The sequence below is a fragment of the Capricornis sumatraensis genome, chromosome 16, assembly GCF_032405125.1.
Source record: "Capricornis sumatraensis isolate serow.1 chromosome 16, serow.2, whole genome shotgun sequence".
NCBI lineage: Eukaryota > Metazoa > Chordata > Mammalia > Artiodactyla > Bovidae > Capricornis > Capricornis sumatraensis.
Window position 1 is genome coordinate 18869890 of NC_091084.1, and position 19202 is coordinate 18889091.

Genomic DNA, 19202 nt, shown 5'->3' on the forward strand with positions numbered 1-19202 from the left:
CACAAACTGGAGAACAATAATACCACAGAAGTTCTCGCACTATAGTGAAGGTTTTAGGCCCCAAGACAGAGGAATGGGTAAAGATGTGGTATATATATACACATATACACACAATGGAATATTACTCAGCCATTAAAAAGAATGAAGTAAGGCCATTTGCAGCAACATGGATGGACCTAGAGAGTGTCATATTGAATGAAGTCAGACAGAGAAGAAGAAATATCATATGAAAACCCTTACATGTAGAGTCTAAAAAGAAATAATACAAATGAACTTATAAAACAAAAAGAGACTCACAAAGTTAGAAAACAAACTCATGGTTGCCAGGGGGAAGGGATGGTTAGGACTCTGGCAAGGTCATGTACACACTGCTATACTTAAAATGGGTAACCAACAAAAACCTAATGTATAGCACACGGAACTCTGCTCAATGTTATGTGCTAGCCTGGATGGGCCTCAGAGGGGTTTGGGGGAGAATGGATACAGGCATATGTATGGCTGAGTCCCTTTACTGTTCACCTGAAACTATTACAACATTGCTAATCGACTATGAAGTCACTCAGTCATGTCGGATGCTTTGTGACCCCATGGACTACACAGGCCACCAGGCTCCTCTGTCCATGGAATTTTCTAGGCAAGAATATTGGTGTGGGTTGCCATTCCTTTCTCCAGGGCATTTTCCTGATCCAGGGATCAAACCCCAGTGTCCTGTATTGTTTATTGTCTATCTTTCCTTCTAGAATATAAGCTCAACAAAGGCATCAACTTTGTATTTTTCTTGTTCACTGTTCCCCTCCCAGAATTTAAAATAGTGACTGGTACACTGTACAATTTCAGTAAGCTTTTACTGGATGAAAACCCCTACCTTAATGTATGGGTACTATCCAACTGACTAAAATTTTACTGAGTACCTATGATGTGTCAAGCCCTGTGCTAGTAAAGTGCAGTGACAGAGTGGTTATCATCTGTGATTTTAGAGCTAACAATCACAGATAAAATTTCAGACAATTTTCTACTGAACAGGAATATTTTATTATTGATAAAATGTTATGTGATTACTTCATTAAGAGTCTACATAATTTAGTTCATTTATCAACACTTTATAACAAAAGTTTATCTTCAAAATGCTGTACTCTTACCCTAAGATCCCAAATATTTCACGAATTACTTCAATTACTTTTAAAACCATCCTTGTTCCTCCATCATGGATTAAGTGATGTCAGCAATAGTAGTAGACTGAATATATCCTAACTAGTCTCTACTTTCAAATTTCTCCCAGGCACTCTCCTTTGATATTTTCCACACATTTTCTCTTTAATTAAAAAATATAGGTAATTTAATCTCATTAAAAAAAAAAAAAAGTCGAGCACTTCTTCCCTATATATAATATGTTCATAGAGATAATCAGACCTTTTGAAGAATTACACACCAGTTCCCCTGATCATAGTAACTTTGCAGTATGCTGATATTACTCAAAGTCCGGCAGGCAGCTTCCAATTCTCCCTCACAAAACACATGGTAATAACGATGAAACACAGGACCTGGGTCACAGGATCCTAATGGACCAAATGGCTCAACACGCTTGTCCTTACCAGGAGTTCCCTTAAAGTGCCAGGGAACCAGTAAGTCTTGAGAATGAAAAGAAGTCCTGTTAGTATGAATAGGCAACTTGGAATTAGCAACATTCCTTGAGTTACATCCTCCATCTTGAAAGTCATTTATGGAGGAGACAGAATGTGCTGAGTTTTGATTGCCTACATTTGGCAACTGCTTCACAAGCAACTCTTGCACTGATGTATCATTGCTGATTTCCTCTTTCATGCCTTGGCTAGTTCTGTTTTCTCTAAGATACTTGGATTTTTTCTTATTATATTCTTGCTCCATAGCCCAAACATAGATGAGTGCCTTCCCACCAGGTCTTAGGAGTCGAACAAGTTCTTGGAGAGCTGCCACTCTACGCTCCTAGTGGAAAAACAAAACAAAACAAAAACTGTATTATTGTTTATCAGCCAGAAAGAGATACAGGGAGCAAATTGGAAATATGATTGACTGGTGTTCTTTGGAAAGAATGATGCTAAAGCTGAAACTCCAGTACTTTGGCCACCTCATGCGAAGAGTTGACTCATTGGAAAAGACTCTGATGCTGGGAGGGATTGGGGGCAGGAGGAGAAGGGGACGACCCAGGATGAGATGGCTGGATGGCATCACCGACTCGATGGACTTGAGTCTGAGTGAACTCCGGGAGATGGTGATGGACAGGGAGGCCTGGTGTGCTGCGATTCATGGGGTCGCAAAGAGTTGGACACGACTGAGCGACTGAACTGAACTGAATTGAACAGGACTGTTTTCAACTAAGATGGACAGCACAGAAAATCAAACATACGACAAATCTTATATAAAACAAAAAAAAAAAGAAGAAGGAAAAAAGAAGAATTGTGTTCTGCAGTCAAGGAGGGTAAAAGGATAAATAGAAAAATTTTTTTTTCTTTCCAATAATAATACAGAGGCACAGAAGGTGTTCTGTTTTGTTTTGAATTCAGTTAAGGTGCCAGTAACTCTAGCACAGAGGAATCTATGTTACTGCCTAGATCAGGAGAAAATGAGTAACACTCAAGAGTAATAAATTTTTTTTTTCCTATAAAATATTAAGTTTGCTTATTTTAAAATTAGAAGCATAGTGACTAATTAAAACATCAGCATACCACTACTAGTTAAATACTTGAGTTTTGAAAAAAAAGAATATGAAAAGAAAAATAGAATGGGAAGAACATGAAACTCAGATCTTGGGAATGAGAGAAAGAGCTGAGGAAGCAAGATGGGAAACAGAAATAGAGAAGAAGCTCAGAGGCTGAGAAGAGAGAACAAATCCTCAAGAGGCCTACAGCTGATCTCTTAAAGTCTCTTATAGCTCAAGTTCTGCAACTCTGTGGATTTGAGAAAGACATTTAAAGATGAGTAAGACTCAGGCAGGAAAAAGGGGGAAATATGCAGCAGTAAAGCATAGTCACAACAGACCTCTGTTTAAGAAAGCACAACTCCCATGTAACTCATCTCCATTCCACAGGCTTTCTTTAAAAACTGGGGTACACTTTATGACATGGAAAGAAAGGAAAAGCTGAAATGTAGTCCAAATCAGTAAAATCTATGAACATTTCCTGCCACTTAGTATTATCCCAGAGGTCTCTGAGACTGCTGCTGCTACTGCTGCTAAGTAGCTTCAGTCGTGTCCGAGTCTGTGTGACCCCATAGACGGCAGCCCACCAGGCTTCCCCATCCCTGGGATTCTCCAGGCAAGAACATTGGAGTGGGTTGCCATTTCCTTCTCCAATGCATGAAAATAAAAAGTGAAAGTGAAGTTGCTCAGTTGTGTCCGACTCTTAGCGACCCCATGGACTGCAACCTACCAGGCTCCTCCATCCATGGATTCTCCAGGCAAGAGTACTTCTCCACTCTGAGACTACCTCAGTTCTTTTCATTTTTTTACTTTATTCTTCTCTCCAGCAATTATTTCCACTATTTTATCTTCCAGCTCAATGACGCGTTCTTCTGCTTCAGATATTCTGCTATTGATTCCTTTTAAAGTATTTTTAGTTTCATTAAGTGTGTTGTTTGCCTCTGTGTGTTTATTCTTTAATCCTTCTAGATCTTTGTTAATTGATTCTTACATTTTCTCCATTCTATTTTCAAGGTTTCTAATCATCTTTATTATCATTATTCTGAATTCTTTTTCAGGTAGTTTGCCTATTTCCTCTTCATTTATGGACTTCTGTGTTTCTAGTTTATTCCTTCATTTGTGCAGTATTTCTCTGCCTTTTCATCATTTTTTTTTTCAAACTTACTGTGTTTGAGGTCTCCTTTCCCCTAGCTTCAAGGCTGAATTCTTTCTTCCTTTTGGTTTCTGCCTTCCTAAGGCTGGTCCAGTGGTTTGTGTAAACTTCCTAGAGGGTGAGATTTGTGCTGAGTTTTTGGTTTTTTTTTTTTCCCTCTGATGGGGAAGGGCTGAGTGAGGTGGTAATCCTGTCTGCTGATGATTGGGTTTGTATTTTTGTCTTATTTCTTGTTTGGATGAGACATCCTGCACAGGGTGCTACTGGTAGTTGGATGATGCTGGGTCTTGTATTCAAGTGGTTTCCTTTGTGGGAGTTCTCACTATTTGATACTCCCTAGGATTAGGTGTTCTCTGGTGGCCTAGGGTCTTTGAGTCAGTGCTCCCTCTCTAAAGGCTCAGGGCTTGATCTCTTGCCAGAAATGGAGATTCTACCAGTGGTTTGTTATGGCATTCAGTTCAGTTCAGTCGCTCAGTCGTGTCCGACTCTTTGCGACCCCATGAATTGCAACATGCCAGGCTTCCCTGTCCATCACCAACTCCCAGAGTTCACTCAGACTCAACATCCATCAGGTCAGTGATGCCATCCAGCCATCTCATCCTGGGTCGTCCCCTTCTCCTCCTGTCCCCAATCCCTCCCAGCATCAGAGTCTTTTCCAATGAGTCAACTCTTCGCATGAGGTGGCCAAACTACTGGAGTTTCAGCTTTAGCATCAGTCCTTCCAAAGAAATCCCAGAGTTGATCTCCTTCAGAATTGATTGGTTGGATCTCCTTGCAGTCCAAGGGACTCTCAAGAGTCTTCTCCAACGCCACAGTTCAAAAGCATCAATTCTTCAGCGCTCAGCCTTCTTCACAGTCCAACTCTCACATCCATACATGACCACAGGAAAAACCATAGCCTTGACTAGATGGACCTTCATTGGCAAAGTAATGTCTCTGCTTTTCAATATGCTATCTAGGTTGGTCATAACTTTTCTTCCAAGGAGTAAGTGTCTTTTAATTTCATGGCTGCAGTCACCATCTGCAGTGATTCTGGAGCCAAATAAAAATAAAGTCTGACACTGTTTCCACTGTTTCCCCACCTAGTTCCCATGAAGTGATGGGACCAGATGCTGTGATCTTCATTTTCTGAATGTTGAGCTTTAAGCCAACTTTTTCACTCTCCTCTTTCACTTTCATCAAGAGGTTTTTTAGTCCCTCTTCATTTTCTGCCATAATGGTGGTATCATCTGCATATCTGAGGTTATTGATATTTCTCCCGGCAATCTTGATTCCAGCTTGTGTTTCTTCCAGTCCAGTGTTTCTCATGATGTACTCTGCATAGAAGTTAAATAAGCAGGGTGACAATATACAGCCTTGACGTACTCCTTTTGCTATCTGGAACCAGTCTGTTGTTCCATGTCCAGTTCTAACTGTCGCTTCCTGACCTGCATACAGATTTCTCAAGAGGCAGGTCAGGTGGTCTGGTATTCCCATTTCTTTCAGAATTTTCCACAGTTTATTGTAATCCACACAGTCAAAGGCTTTGGCATAGTCAATAAAGCCGAAATAGATGTTTTTCTGGAACTCTCTTGCTTTTTCCATGATCCATCAGATGTTGGCAATTTGATGTCTGGTTCCTCTGCCTTTTCTAAAACCAGCTTGAACATCAGGAACTTCACGGTTCATGTACTGCTGAAGCCTGGCTTGGAGAATTTTGAGCATTACTTTACTAGCAACGCAGTATTTGGACGCAATCTCAAAAACGACAGAATGATCTCTGTTTGTTTCCAAGACAAACCATTCAATATCATGGTAATCCAAGTCTATGCCCCAAACAGTAACACTGAAGAAGCTGAAGTTGGGACGGTTCTATGAAGACTTCCAAGACTTTTTAGAACTAACACCCAGAAAAGATGTCCTTTTCATTATAGGGGACTGGAATGCAAAAAGAGGAAGTCAAGAAACACCTGGAGTAACAGGCAAATTTGGCCTTGGAATGCAGAATGAAGCAGGGCAAAGATTAATAGAGTTTTGCCAAGAAAATGCACTGGTCATAGCAAACACCCTCTTCCACCAACACAAGAGAAGACTCTACACATGGACATCACCAGATGGTCAATATCGAATTCAGATTGATTATATTCTTTGCAGCCAAAGATGGAGAAGCTCTATACAGTCAACAAAAACAAGACCAGGAGCTGACTGTGGCTCAGATCATGAACTCTGTATTACCAAATTCAGACTTAAATTGAAGAAAGTAGGGAAAACTGCTAGACCATTCAGGTATGACCTAAATAAAATCCCTTATGATTATACAGTGGAAGTGAGAAATAGATTTAAGGGCCTAGATCTGATAGAGTGCCTGATGAACTATGGGCAGAGGTTCGTGACATTATACAGGAGACAGGGATCAAGACTATCCCCATGGAAAAGAAATGCAAAAAAGCAAAATGGCTGTCTGGGGAGGCCTTACAAATAGCTGTGAAAAGAAGAAAGGTGAAAAGCAAAGGAGAAAAGAAAAGATAAAAGCATCTGAATGCAGAGTTCCAAAGAATAGCAAGAAAAGATAAGAAAGCCTTCTTCAGTGATCAATGCAAAGAAATAGAGGAAAACAACAGAATGGGAAAGACTAGAGATCTCTTCAAGAAAATTAGAGATACCAAGGGAACATTTCATGCAAATATGGGCTTGATAAAGGACAGAAATGGTATGGACTTAACAGAAGCAGAAGATATTAAGAAGAGGGGTGGCAAGAATACACAGAAGAACTGTACAAAAAAGATCTTCATGACCTGAATAATCACGATGCTGTGATCACTCATCTAGAGCCAGACATCTTGGAATGTGAAGTCAAGTGGGCCTTAGAAAGCATGACTACAAACAAAGCTAGTGGAGGTGATGGAATTCCAGCTGAGCTATTTCAAATCCTGAAAGATCATGCTGTGAAAGTGCTGCACTCAATATGTCAGCAAATTTGGAAAACTCAGCAGTGGCCACAGGACTGGAAAAGGTCAGTTATGGCATTAAAGGAGTTTAAAACAAATACTCAAACATAAGAAACCAAAGATGATCCACAGACAAGTGCAGTTATAAAATCAGGCAAAGAATAATTAAAATAATGGAATATACACATACATACCCAGAAACAAACTCAAAACAGTCCAACAAAAATAAAGTACAATAGACTGACCCTGTAAACAAAGGAAACCAAAAATGATATCCACCAGTTAAGAACAAAATTAACTGAAGCACAAACTGGAAAATAAAACTAAAGGAAGATGTCAACTGGGGAATAAAGCAACGAAAACAGAACAAACAAATATGGTGAGAAAAAGAAAGGAAAGAAAGAGAAGAATAGAAATGCAAAGTTAAATAGAGGTAAACAAAGATTTATATATATTAAAGATTAACTGCAAAGGGAAAAGGACAAGAAAAGGATGGGAAAAGGACAGGAAAAGGATAGGAAAAGTAAACAAAGGAATAAATGTAGAAAAAATAATAATAGGTTTAAAAATCTTTTAAGTTAAAATTATGTAAAAGAGAGAGAAAAAAAAGGAAAACTCCACAGAAGTTGAAAAGGCCAATGTAGAGGGAGAGGTTTATTATAACAGCAATACAGAGTGTGATTTTAAAAAACTCAAAAGCTTAATTAGATCTCACAGTGCTAATAAAACTGACAACTACAACCCAGTGGAAAAAAAGGAAAAGTGGAAAAACATCCAAAATAAACTACAGAACACATCAAAATATAAGAATAATAAATGTTTTTCTTGAGCCTCTGTTGTTAGCATCCTTTCTCTCACTGGGAGTCACAGTCCACCTCGCCTCTCTAGGATGCCCTCCAACACTGTGCTGGTCTCTGGACCTGCTATGGGGACAGCTCAGACTCTAATCTGGTCCTATTCCTGTGTGGTCTTGCCTCCAATGTCCACAGCTATCAGAACGAGTACATTTTCTTTTGTGGGAGCTCTCAATGTCCTTTTATATATTCCATAGATGCAGAGTCTGCCTAGTTGATCATGTGGATTTAATCTACAGCTGGTATAGCTGTGGGAAGGTTTTGGGTCTTCCTCCACACTGCCCCTGGGTTTCAATTGTGGTTTTATTTCCACCTCTGCATGTGGGTCATCCACTGGGGTTTGCTCCTGAGGCTTCCCTGAAGGACTTGGGTTTGCCCCTGTGAGGGCCAGATGTGGAGGTGGGGCAGCTGCTTGGGTTGCAGGGGTTCTGGCAGCACCAGGTACTCAGGGGAGATGGCAGCTAGGGCAGCAGGAAATATAGTGCTCTAGAAGGGTAGGGCAACCAGTATTGGCCAATACGCTCCAGTATTCTAGCCTGGAGAACCCCCTCCCTGACAGAGAAGCCTGGCAGGCCACAATCCACAGGGTTGCAAAGAGATGGACAAAACCAAAGAGAACCCATGTGCATAGGTGCAAGTCTTTTTTTGCCTGTGGCACCTCTGCCCTAGTGAGGGTTAAGCGTGAAGGTGGCATGGCTGCTGCTGGTCAAGGGGACCCTGATGGCACCAAGCGTGCAAGGACACAGACTGCCTCAGCTGCAGGAGTTACAGCCCTATCAGAGTCTTTTTTCAAGCCTCTAGTAGTTGCCAATCAGAAGGTCTCTTTGGCTAGTCTTTCTCCATAGCTCCACCCCTTCAGGCACTTAGAGGGCTCCCTTGCCTGGGGTCCTTCTCTATTGTTTGGCGCACCAGGCACATAGACAGGCCCCCCAACTGGGATCCTGCTCTGTAGATTGGCGTGTCAGGCACTTAAAGGGGCACCCTGGGTGGGGCCCTATTCTGTTGTTCTGCGTGTCAGGTGCTTGATGGGCCAGCCTCTCTATTGTTCAGCTACCAATGGTGGGGTATGGGGAGAGAAAGGCTACGGTGACTGATCCACTATGCATGACTCAGCAGTATCGTCTTGCTTCCATGGCTGCCTGACTTTCCTCCACAGGCATGTCCCACCACTATCTCCTCCCTTATGTCCCTTCGGTCCGTCTCTACACAGTCAACAGCAGTCCTTGCCCTGGGATTGCTCCAGAACCCTTACACTCCAGCTCACAGCTGCTGTGGCTTTTAGGGGACCTGTGTCCCTGTCCGGGGCACATATGACTGCAGCAAGGACTATCTGAGTCTCATTCCATTTAGGCTATCACAGATCAGCTGCTTCACTCTCAGGCTTAAATGCTGGACCTAGCAATTGCCCTGATGTGGGGATTGGACCCCTGCTTCAGTTCCCCTATCTGCTGAGGGCAGATCCAGTTCTACTAACACTCCTGTTTTTCCCCCTAGTTCACTTCATCCTACAGAGTTCTGCATGGTTCTATATATTCTTTTCTGGTAGTCAGGTACTCTGTCCACTCTCCGCTGGTGTTCTGCAAGCACTTCTGTGTCTGAAGGCGCACTCCTGATGTATCTGTGGAGAGAGATGTACTCCATGTCCAACTACTCCTCCGCCATCTTGTTCCTGCTTCCTGCCACTTAGTTATAAGTTTTTAGAGCAAGAAAGATAATACTTACTGCTGTAGCAAAATGGTGAATAACAGCAATGGAAATGCAAGCGTCACAAGATCCACTACGGATTGGTACTGCCAAAGCATCACAGACAAAGGCCTGATATTGCCTGTCTCTACAAATGTCCACAAGGTTTTGGCTATGATCACAGCCAATCTGTAAGAGATAAAGAATTTCAAACATCTTGTTTAAAAGACATAAATTATTAGACAGATTTCATATTCATTGTGAAAGGGTCTAAGACTATGATATTATCAGTTCTTACAGCCAGTACAAAATTATTTATATAATTTACAAGGCAGCATTTATTATCTTAACAGATATTAGATAGAATTCAAATTAGTGAATGGAAATGAATGACTAGAATAAAAATAACACTGGTGGAAACGAGAAGTTCTAATTGGCATCTAATTATCACCATTCAGAATCTTGAATTTTTTTTTAATATTTTATTTTTTATCTTATTTTCTTTATTTGCCACGCCACATAGCATGTGGATCTTAGTTCCCTGACCAGGGATCAAACCTGTGTCCCTTGCAGTGGAAGCATGGAGTCTTAACCACTGACTGCCAGGGAAGTCCAATATCACACATTTTAAAATGGAAATTATGACATAAATAAAGACATTCAGTCTTTTGGGGGGGGCTACAAATAATAGGTTCAAAGTATCTCTTATTAGGATATAAACTATTTAGTAATGGCCCAGATGTCATGAGGATGGCTTATTTTTTCCTGCTTCTTTATACTCTTCAAGATGTATGACTTGCACCATCATAAAATAAAATCACCCTAAATAAAGTTAAATAACTTATTTCCTTTTTTAAAGCTACTGATTCTTGTTCTGCTAAATACGTATATCTCAAGAAAGCTAGGCACCAAAGAATTGATGCTTTTGGACTGTGGTGTTGAAGGAGATTCTTGAGAGCACCTGGACTGTAAGGAGATCAAACTGGTCAATCCTAAAAGAAATCTATCCTGCATATTCATTGGAAGGAGTGATACTGACACAGAAACCCAATACTATGGCCACCTGATGTGAAGAACTGACTCATCAAAAGACCTTGATGCTGGGAAAGATTGAATGCAGGAGGAGAAGGAGACGACAGAGGATGAGATGGTTAGACAGCATCACTGATGGACATGAGTTTGAGCAAGCTCCGGGAATTGGTGATGGACAGGGAAGCCTGGCGTGCTGCAGTCCACAGGATTGCAAAGAGTCGGACACAACTGAGTGATTGAACTAAACTGAACTGACAAGAATACAGTGTTGCATTTGAAATTTGTAAAATGCAATTGAATTAAATTTTTTAGTATAACCAAACCATTCTATGGCAATGAAAACAGTGAAGGCAGCTAACAGCATCCTTTAATCTCCCCAAGCAGGTGAGGCCTAACATACCTTATGGATATGTCCGGTTCTGTGGCAAGTATTTGTGGGTTAGGACTGCTTGTCTTTTCTCTAATTTTGCTATTGTTTTGTACACAGCTTTGCTGTTCTAAAGATACCATATATAGAGGGAGTGACAGAGACAGAGAAAGACAAGAAAGAGAAAAAGAGAGAAAGTCATGCACACACATGCAATGTGCACATATAAACTAGGGAAGGAATTAGAGGTTAAAGTTAAATCACTAATGATTATCTCCAGATATCTCTTCTTAACCCAATCTCTACAACAGAGAGGAGATATATATATAAATAGATTTCATCTGACAGAAGTAGCCACAACAAGTTTGTATTTACTCATTGGAATTTTTGATGTGGTAAGTTTTGATTAATGCTGAGGGATCAGTATTCCCTCAATTCATCTGAGAATAAAGATGTGAATCTTTTCATCAAAACAATTCTTTCTGAGTAAAGTCACACTGCCATGTCAGTCATGCTTAATATGAATTTGCTCAATTTCTAATTAACATTCAATAGCTTCAGTATTCCAGCCCACAGCTGCATTAATACCTGAGGTATAATAAAAGGTAACAAGCTAGAAGTAAAATATAGTAATGTCATTTTAATTACATTTTAAGATGGAAAAGTACTGAGTCCTTTAGTAACAACAGTGGCACAATTCCTAATTAACTGCTCTTGTTACCTGTGTAAGATATATAATTGGCCTTGTTGTTGTTCAGTGGCCAAGTCATGTCTGATTCTGTGACCCCATGGACTGTAGCACACCAGGCTTTTATGTCCCTCATCTTGATATGTAGTTAGCAAGATAGTTTTTCTGACTTATTTGTTAAGCTACTGGAAACCTAAAAGTTTCCAATCTCTGGAAGGATCAGGTAGAGAGAAAAGGTAAATGTTTCAATTTTGTTTTGTTGTTCTTGTTCAGCCAGTCAGTTGTGTCTAACTCTTTGTGACCTCATGGACTGCAGCACACCAGGCTTCCCTGTCCTTCACTATCTTCCTGAGTTTGCTCAAATTCATGTCCATTGAGTCAGTGATGCCATCCAACCATCTCATCTTTGGTTGCCTCCTTCTCCTCCTGCCCTCAATTTTTTCCAGCATCAGGGTCTTTTCCAATGAGTCAGCACTTTGCATCAGGTGGCGAAAATATTGGAGCTTCAGCATTGGTCCTTCCAGTGGAAAAGAACCCCAAAGAACACAAGAAGAAGCCACAATGAGACAGTAGGAAGAGTGCATCTGCAACACAATCAAATTCCATTCCTACTGGATGGGCAACCTACAAACTGAAAATACATCACAGAGTTTCTCCCACAGGACTGAGAGTTCTGAGCCCCAGGTAAGGCTCGCCAGTCTGCAAGCTGGTATCAGGAGGAGGCCCCAGAGCATTTGGCTTTGAAGGCCAGCAGGGTTTGAGTGCAGGAATTTCAGTGGACCAGGGGAAACAGAAACTCCAGTTTGGAGAGGGCACACAAGGTTTCATGCATACCAAGACCCAGGAACTTGGTGATGTCACAGGAGCCTATGCTAGACATACATGTTGGTCTTGGAGGGTATCCTGCAGGGGCAAGTGTGTGTATGTAGGGGTAGGGAGAGATGTGGCTCATTGCGGGGATAAAAATCCTGGTGGCAGAAGTACCAGCTCACTGGTGTGAGCTCTCCTGGAGACACCAAAACCTGGCCCCACTCAACAGCCTCTGGCTCCAGGGCTGGGACACCTCAGGCCAAATAACCAACAGGGAGGGAACACAGACCCACCCATAAGCAGACAAGTTGCCAAAAGTTTTCTTGAGCCCACAACTACCTCTTAAACACATCTTTTGACGCAGCCCTGCCCAGCTAAAGAACAAGACCCAGCTCCACCAGTGGGCAGGTACCAGTCTTTCTAACCAGGAAGCCCACATAACCCTCTAGACCAGCTTTACCCACCTACAATCCTGCAGCCTACAATCTACAATGCTGCAGCCTACAGAATAGAGACTGCAAACACAGAAAGTGTCAACTGCAAATTGGAGCTTGCCAAGGGCATTTGCCATTGCCTCTGCAAGACTGAATCCTGTGCTACTGCAGTTGCTAATGTCTGACACACCCCAAAAAATGCAATTAAAAGACTCTTACTCCTTGGAAGGAAAGTTATGACCAATCTAGACAGCATATTAAAAAGCAGAGATATTACTTTGCCAACAAAGGTCCATCTAGTCAAGGCTATTGTTTTTCCAGCAGTCATATATGGATGTGAGAGCTGGACTATAAAGAAAGCTGAGTGCTGAAGAATTGATGTTTTTGAACTGCGGTGTTGGAGAAGACTCTTGAGAGTCCCTTGGACTGCAAGGAGATCCAACCAGTCCATCAGGAGAACAGTCCTGAATATTCATTGGAAGGATTGATGTTTAAGCTGAAACTCCCAATACTTTGGCCACCTGATGTGAAGAGCTGACTCATTTGAAAAGACCCTGATGCTGAGAAAGATTGAAGGCAAGAGGAGAAGGGGACGACAGAGGATGAGATGGTTGGATGGCATCACCGACTCAATGGACATGAGTTTGAGTGGATTCCGGGAGTCAGTAACAGACAGGGAGGCCTGGTGTGCTGCAGTCCATGGGGTTGCAAAGAGTTGGACAAGATTGAGCGACTGAACTGAACTGAACTGAAGGGAGTTCAGGGTGGAGAATGAGGCACTCAGTGCTCCAAAGAAACTTGTAGAACAGGTCTTTAGTTAGTTAGATATTTTCAGGAAATGATTTCACAATCCCAATCCTTGCATCTCCTCATTTTAGAAAGCACTAAGACAATGGCAACCCACTCCAGTACTCTTGCCTGCAAAATCCCGTGGATGGAATGAGACTGGAAGGCTGCAGTCCATGGGGTTGCTACGTCGGACATGACTGAGCGACTTCACTTTCACTTTTCACTTTCATGCATTGGAGAAGGAAATGGCAACCCACTCCAGTGTTCTTGCCTGGAGGATCCCAGGGACAGGGCAGCCTGGTGGGCTGCCATCTATGGGGTCACACAGAGTCGGACACGACTGAAGTGACATAGCAATAGCAAAAAATCCCTACACAGTGACATTGTTGGTGCTGTTGTCACTAAGTTGTTTTTGACTCTTTGTGACCCCATGGACTGCAGCATGCCAGGCATCCCTGTCCTTCACTATCTCCCTGAGTTTGCTCAAACTCATGTCCATTGAGTTGATGATGCCATCCAAGCACCTCATATCTGTTGCCTCCTCCTGCCCTCAATCTTTTCCAGCATTAGGGTCTTTTTTAATGAGTTAGCTCTTTGCATCTGGTGGCCAAAGAATTGGAGCCTCAGCTTCAGCATCAGTCCTTCCAATGTATATTTAGCATTGATTTCCTTCAGGATTGACTGGTTTGATCTCCTTGCTGTCTAAGGAACTCTGAAGAGTCTTCTCCAGTACCACAGTTCGAAAGCATCAATTCTTTGGCGCTCAGACATCTTTATGGCCCAAATCTCACATCCATACATGACTACTGGAAAAACCATAACTTTGACTACACGGACTCTGTTGGCAAACTAGTGTCTCTGTTTTCTAATACACTGCCTAGGTTTATCACAGCTTTTCTTCCAAAGAGCAAGTGTCTTTTAATTTCGTGGTTGCAGTCACTGTCTGCAGTGATTTTGGAGTCCAAGAAAATGAAATGTGACACTGTTTCCACTTTTCCCCCACCTATTTGCCATGAAGTGATGGAGTCAGATGCCATGATCTTTGTTTTTTGAATGTTGAGTTTTAAGCCAGCTTTTTCACTCTCCTTTTTCACCTTCATCACGAGGCTCTTTAGTTTCCTCTTTGATTTCTGCCATGAAGGTGGTGTCATCTGTATATCTGAGATTTTTTATATTTCTCTCAGCAATCCGGATTCCAGGTTGTGAATCATCTAGCCCAGCATTTCATATGATGTACTCTGCATATAAGTTAAATAAGCAGGGTGACAATATACAGGCTTGATGTACTCCTTTCCCAGTTTTGAACCAGTCCATTGTTTTATGTCCACTTCTAACTGTTGCCTCTTGTCCTGCATACAAGTTTATCAGGAGGCAGGTAAGGTGGGCTGCTATTCCCATCTCTTCAAGAACATTCCAGTTTGTTGTGATCCATACAAAGGCTTTAGCATAGTCAATGAAGCAGAAGTAGATGTTTTTCTGGAATTCTCTTGCTTTTTCTGTGATACAGCAGAAGTTGGCAATTTAATCTCTAGTTCCTCTGCCTTTTCTAAATCCAGCTTGTACATCTGGAATTTCTTAGTTCACTTACTACTGAAGATTAGCTTGAAGGATTTTGAGCATAATCTAGCTAGCATGTGGAATGAGTACAATAGTACAGTAATTTGAACATCCCTTGGCATCAGCTCCTCATAACTAGCTGAAAACCATTTGTAAAATAGGCACTTGATTGCACTGAACTCTCCCTTCACCAAAATCATATACATTGACCTTCCCCCACTACCATTTTGGAACAGTTTCTCAGAGCTGGCTGAGCTGCTGTCTCTGGAGCAGCAGTCCTCATTTTGCCCCAAACAAAACCTAACTTGCACTCTCATGTAGTGCATCATTTTTTAGTTAACAGTTATGGCAACCAGTGAAGCAACCCAGATGGACTTCCCCCTTCACCTGAACTCTACAAGGAACCAGAGCTTTGGTACCAGCAGCTGTCCCTTGGGGCCATCTGCTTCCTCAAAGAGTCCAGATGAATTTCACTAAGTCTCTCCTGGTTCTTTGATCTCCTGTATTGGTTGATGATACTGAATTTTATTTGGCAGTTGAGCAGGTTACCTGCCCCTCCGAGTTGAAAGATACCAGGGGGAGGAGGCCAGCTGAACTATACTCAGACATACCCACTTATGGTCTAGACACTAAGGGAGCTCAGTTGTAAGATACTAAGAAATACCCCTCCAGTAGAAAAATTTGGGGAGGGAGGGAAGGGATGGTTGAAAGACACCAGGAAAAACCCACCCAGTGGAAGAGTACTGGTTGGGGGAGGCTCAGTTGGAAGATACTGTGGTTGTTCAGTTATAGGAGACTAAGTGGTCTGTGCTGAGTTAGGTAAGAGGCTGACATAAGGCTCTTCCTCAATTCAGGTGCCTTAAGAGAATTTGTTGGGATAAAAGTGAAGACTGAATTTTATCCACAACACATTCAACTTAAAATGGGAATAGAGCCTCTTAGAAACAAGGAGTATCAGAAAGCAGCTTCTAACACTCCAGCCAGGGTTATGTACATAAAAAACTTATACTTGCAGTTCAGTTCAGTCGCTCAGTTGTGTCTGACTCTTGGCGACCCCATGAATCGCAGCACGCCAGGACTCCCTGTCCATCACCATCTCCCGGAGTTCACTCAGACTCACGTCCATCGAGTCAGTGATGCCATCCAGCCATCTCATCCTCTGTCATCCCCTTCTCCTCCTGCCCCCAATCCCTCCCAGCATCAAAGTCTTTTTCCAATGAGTCAACTCTTCGCATGAGGTGGCCAAAGTACTGGAGTTTCAGCAATAAGGAGTTCATGATCTGAGCCACAGTCAGCTCCCGGTCTTGTTTTTGCTGACTGTATAGAGCTTCTCCATCTTTGGCTGCAAAGAATATAATCAATCTGATTTCAGTGTTGACCATCTGGTGATGTCCATGTGTAGAGTCTTCTCTTGTGTTGTTGGAAGAGGGTGTTTGCTATGACCAGTGCATTTTCTTGGCAAAACTCTATTAGTCTTTGCCCTGCTTCATTCCACATTCCAAGGCCAAAGTTGCCTGTTACTCCAGGTGTTTCTTGACTTCCTACTTTTGCATTCCAGTTCCCTATAAGGAAAAGGACATCTTTTTTGGGTGTTAGTTCTAAGAGGTCTTGGAGGTCTTCATAGAACCATTCAACTTCAGCTTCTTCAGTGTTACTGGTTGGGGCATAGACTTGGATTACTGTGATATTGAATGGTTTGCCTTGGAAATGAAAACAGAGATCATTCTGTCGTTTTTGAGATTGCAACCAAGTACTGCATTTCAGACTCTCTTGTTGACCATGATGGCTAATCCATTTCTTCTAAGGGATTCCTGCCCGCAGTAGTAGATATAATGGTCATCTGAGTTAAATTCACCCATTCCAGTCCATTTTAGTTTGCTGATTCCTAGAACGTCAACATTCACTCTTGCCATCTCCTGTTTCATCACTTCCAATTAGCTCTGATTCATGGACCTAACATACCCGGTTCCTATGCAATATTGCTCTTTACAGCATCGGACCTTGTTTTATGTAACTACCTAATTGAGAAAATTATAGTGAAGGAAACGTCAACCTAAAAAGTTGGGATTCTTTTGATATTCAAAAATTGATATTTTTGCATGCATAGTTAGAAACAGCCAGTCCATAAGATCAAACACACTGAATAGAACGCTTACTTTGTTATCATACAGTTCTAGAAAAGGAAATAATAGAGGAATTTCACTGGAAACCAACAAGAAATTGCTTGAAACTATATCAGAACTAAAAAAGGCTGCTAGCACTGACTCTGCCAGGTCATAGATCTAGTAGGACTGAGAAGTCACATTTGGCTTGTCTTCTGGGTATCTCTTGCCATCCTCTTGGGGCATTTTTTTGCGACATCTGGCTTTCATTTGGGGGTATTATATTGCTGTTTATTCCATTTGGCTTTTGATTTCTAGGCATCTTTTTGCCATTTGTTTTATTTGGAGTGTGACTTCCAGTTGGTGAGGTTCTGGTTTGCTTTGGTTACTTTGGTTTGAACACAAAGATTGTTTTGAGCATGCAGACATCTGGTATGAACAGCTCAAGCTGAAATGGGAAATGCTACCTCTAAGGCTCCACAACCAACCTGGGAACCCCTTGGGAAAAATTTTAAATGACTTGTTCTATAGCTCTGATCCAATGACAAAGAAAGTGAAGTCGCTCAGTCGTGCCTGACTCTTTGTGACCCTATGGACTATAGCCCACGAGGCTCCTCCATCCATGGGATTTTCCAGGCAAGAGTACTGGAGTGGGTTGCCATTTCCTTCTCCAGATCTTCCCGACCCAGGGATTGAACCCAGGTCTCCTGCACTGTAGGCAGACAAAGAAAAATGGCCTAAAAATATTAGATCTTTACAATGGGTAAATGGACTGAAGTTCCCTTATGTTCAGGACTCTTCTCCTATAATCAACAGCCTGCTGCTACTGCTGCTAAGTCACTTCAGTCATGCCCGACTCTGTGCGACCCCATAGACGGCAGCCCACCAGGCTTCCCCATCCCTGGGATTCTCCAGGCAAGAACACTGGAGTGGCTTGCCATTTCCTTCTCCAAGTCATGAAAGTGAAAAGTGAAAGTAAAGTCACTCAGTCGTGTCTGACTCTTTGCAACCCCATGGACTACAGCCTACCAGGCTCTTCCGTCCAAATGGAGTGGGTTGCCATTGCCTTCTCCAAATCAACAGCCTGGTGCTGGTCAAACTAAGATCTCTCACCTCCCCAAAGGGGCAGTCTCCACTGGGACCAGCTGCCCTTGTTATCAGGGCTGATTTGAGCACTATCTAGTCTAAATTTTGGCTATGAAACTATGACCATAGAAATATAAAGAGAATTTTTGACACTGTGGCCATAATAGTCTTTAGACTCCAGAGAAAATTGGCTAAAACTTTTTTGAAATTTTCCTACTAGGAAAAGATGCTTTTCTCTCCCTGTGCCTTGAGACCATGGCTCTCAGGGACACTTGTCTAGATCATTACTAATTCTTGAAACTGAGAAAAAAAAAAAAAAGGAAAAGTCCTTATTCCAACTGTTACATATAAACTAGTGAGTTTTATATTGTGATATGTGACTCATGCCTAAGTTTGGAAAACAAAGTTATGAGATCTCTTGTTGAATCTATTTGGATATATGTATATCTCAGTATGTGTCTTTGTATTTGGATATTGTTGCTGAAGTTAATTTGTAAATGAGCTCTATTTAATTGGTTTAAAGAAAAGTAGGCACTTAAAAATCAAACAATTCTGAGTCCAAGAGAAATTAAAAGCTAAATGGATTTCAGGTTCATGTGAACTGGGAAATAATAAGGATCAAATTAATACTTGGTATTAATGTTTGTTTGTTGACATTTGTTGGTACTTACATTAACTTTGGTAAATAACAGGACAGGGCTCACATGTGACCACATCAGGGAATCCTTCCCTATTGCCTCAGGTTCTGCCTGTGGTGGAAAGTTCACTGGGATTTTCCCTTTTGGACTAGCCTTGTTATGGATAAGCTTTATTCCATCTTGTAGACCCCCAAACACCCAGGGTATTTTTAGAAGACTGGGAGACCTTCAACTATGCTTCCATGAAAGCAACTGGTATTTTTCTCTCTGGTGCCCAAACCTTCAGGAAAAAAGAAAAAGAAAAAAAAAAAAAAGGGCAGGGGAGGTGGGGAGTGGTAGGGAAAAAGCCTTTTGAACTCAAGCAAAAAAAAAAAAAAAAACACTGAGATTTCTGGTTCAGTGTTTATG

The 19202-nt window shown here is 41.8% G+C and overlaps 1 protein-coding gene across 2 annotated transcripts in view; it reads right to left on the reverse strand.

Moving 5' to 3' along the window:
* Positions 1 to 1250: 1250 nt before the first annotated feature.
* Positions 1251 to 19202, reverse strand: part of ALKBH8 (alkB homolog 8, tRNA methyltransferase) — a 124484-nt gene continuing 106532 nt past the window's right edge. The window contains exons 11-12 of one of the 2 annotated variants that reach the window (XM_068989074.1): positions 9331 to 9480; positions 1251 to 1962 (exon numbers count right to left, since the gene is read on the reverse strand). In XM_068989074.1, coding sequence (XP_068845175.1) covers positions 1405 to 1962; positions 9331 to 9480 — 708 coding nt within the window. In that variant the 3' untranslated portion in view covers positions 1251 to 1404. The remainder of the gene's footprint in view (positions 1963 to 9330; positions 9481 to 19202) is intronic. The other variant, XM_068989075.1, reaches the window with a different exon arrangement.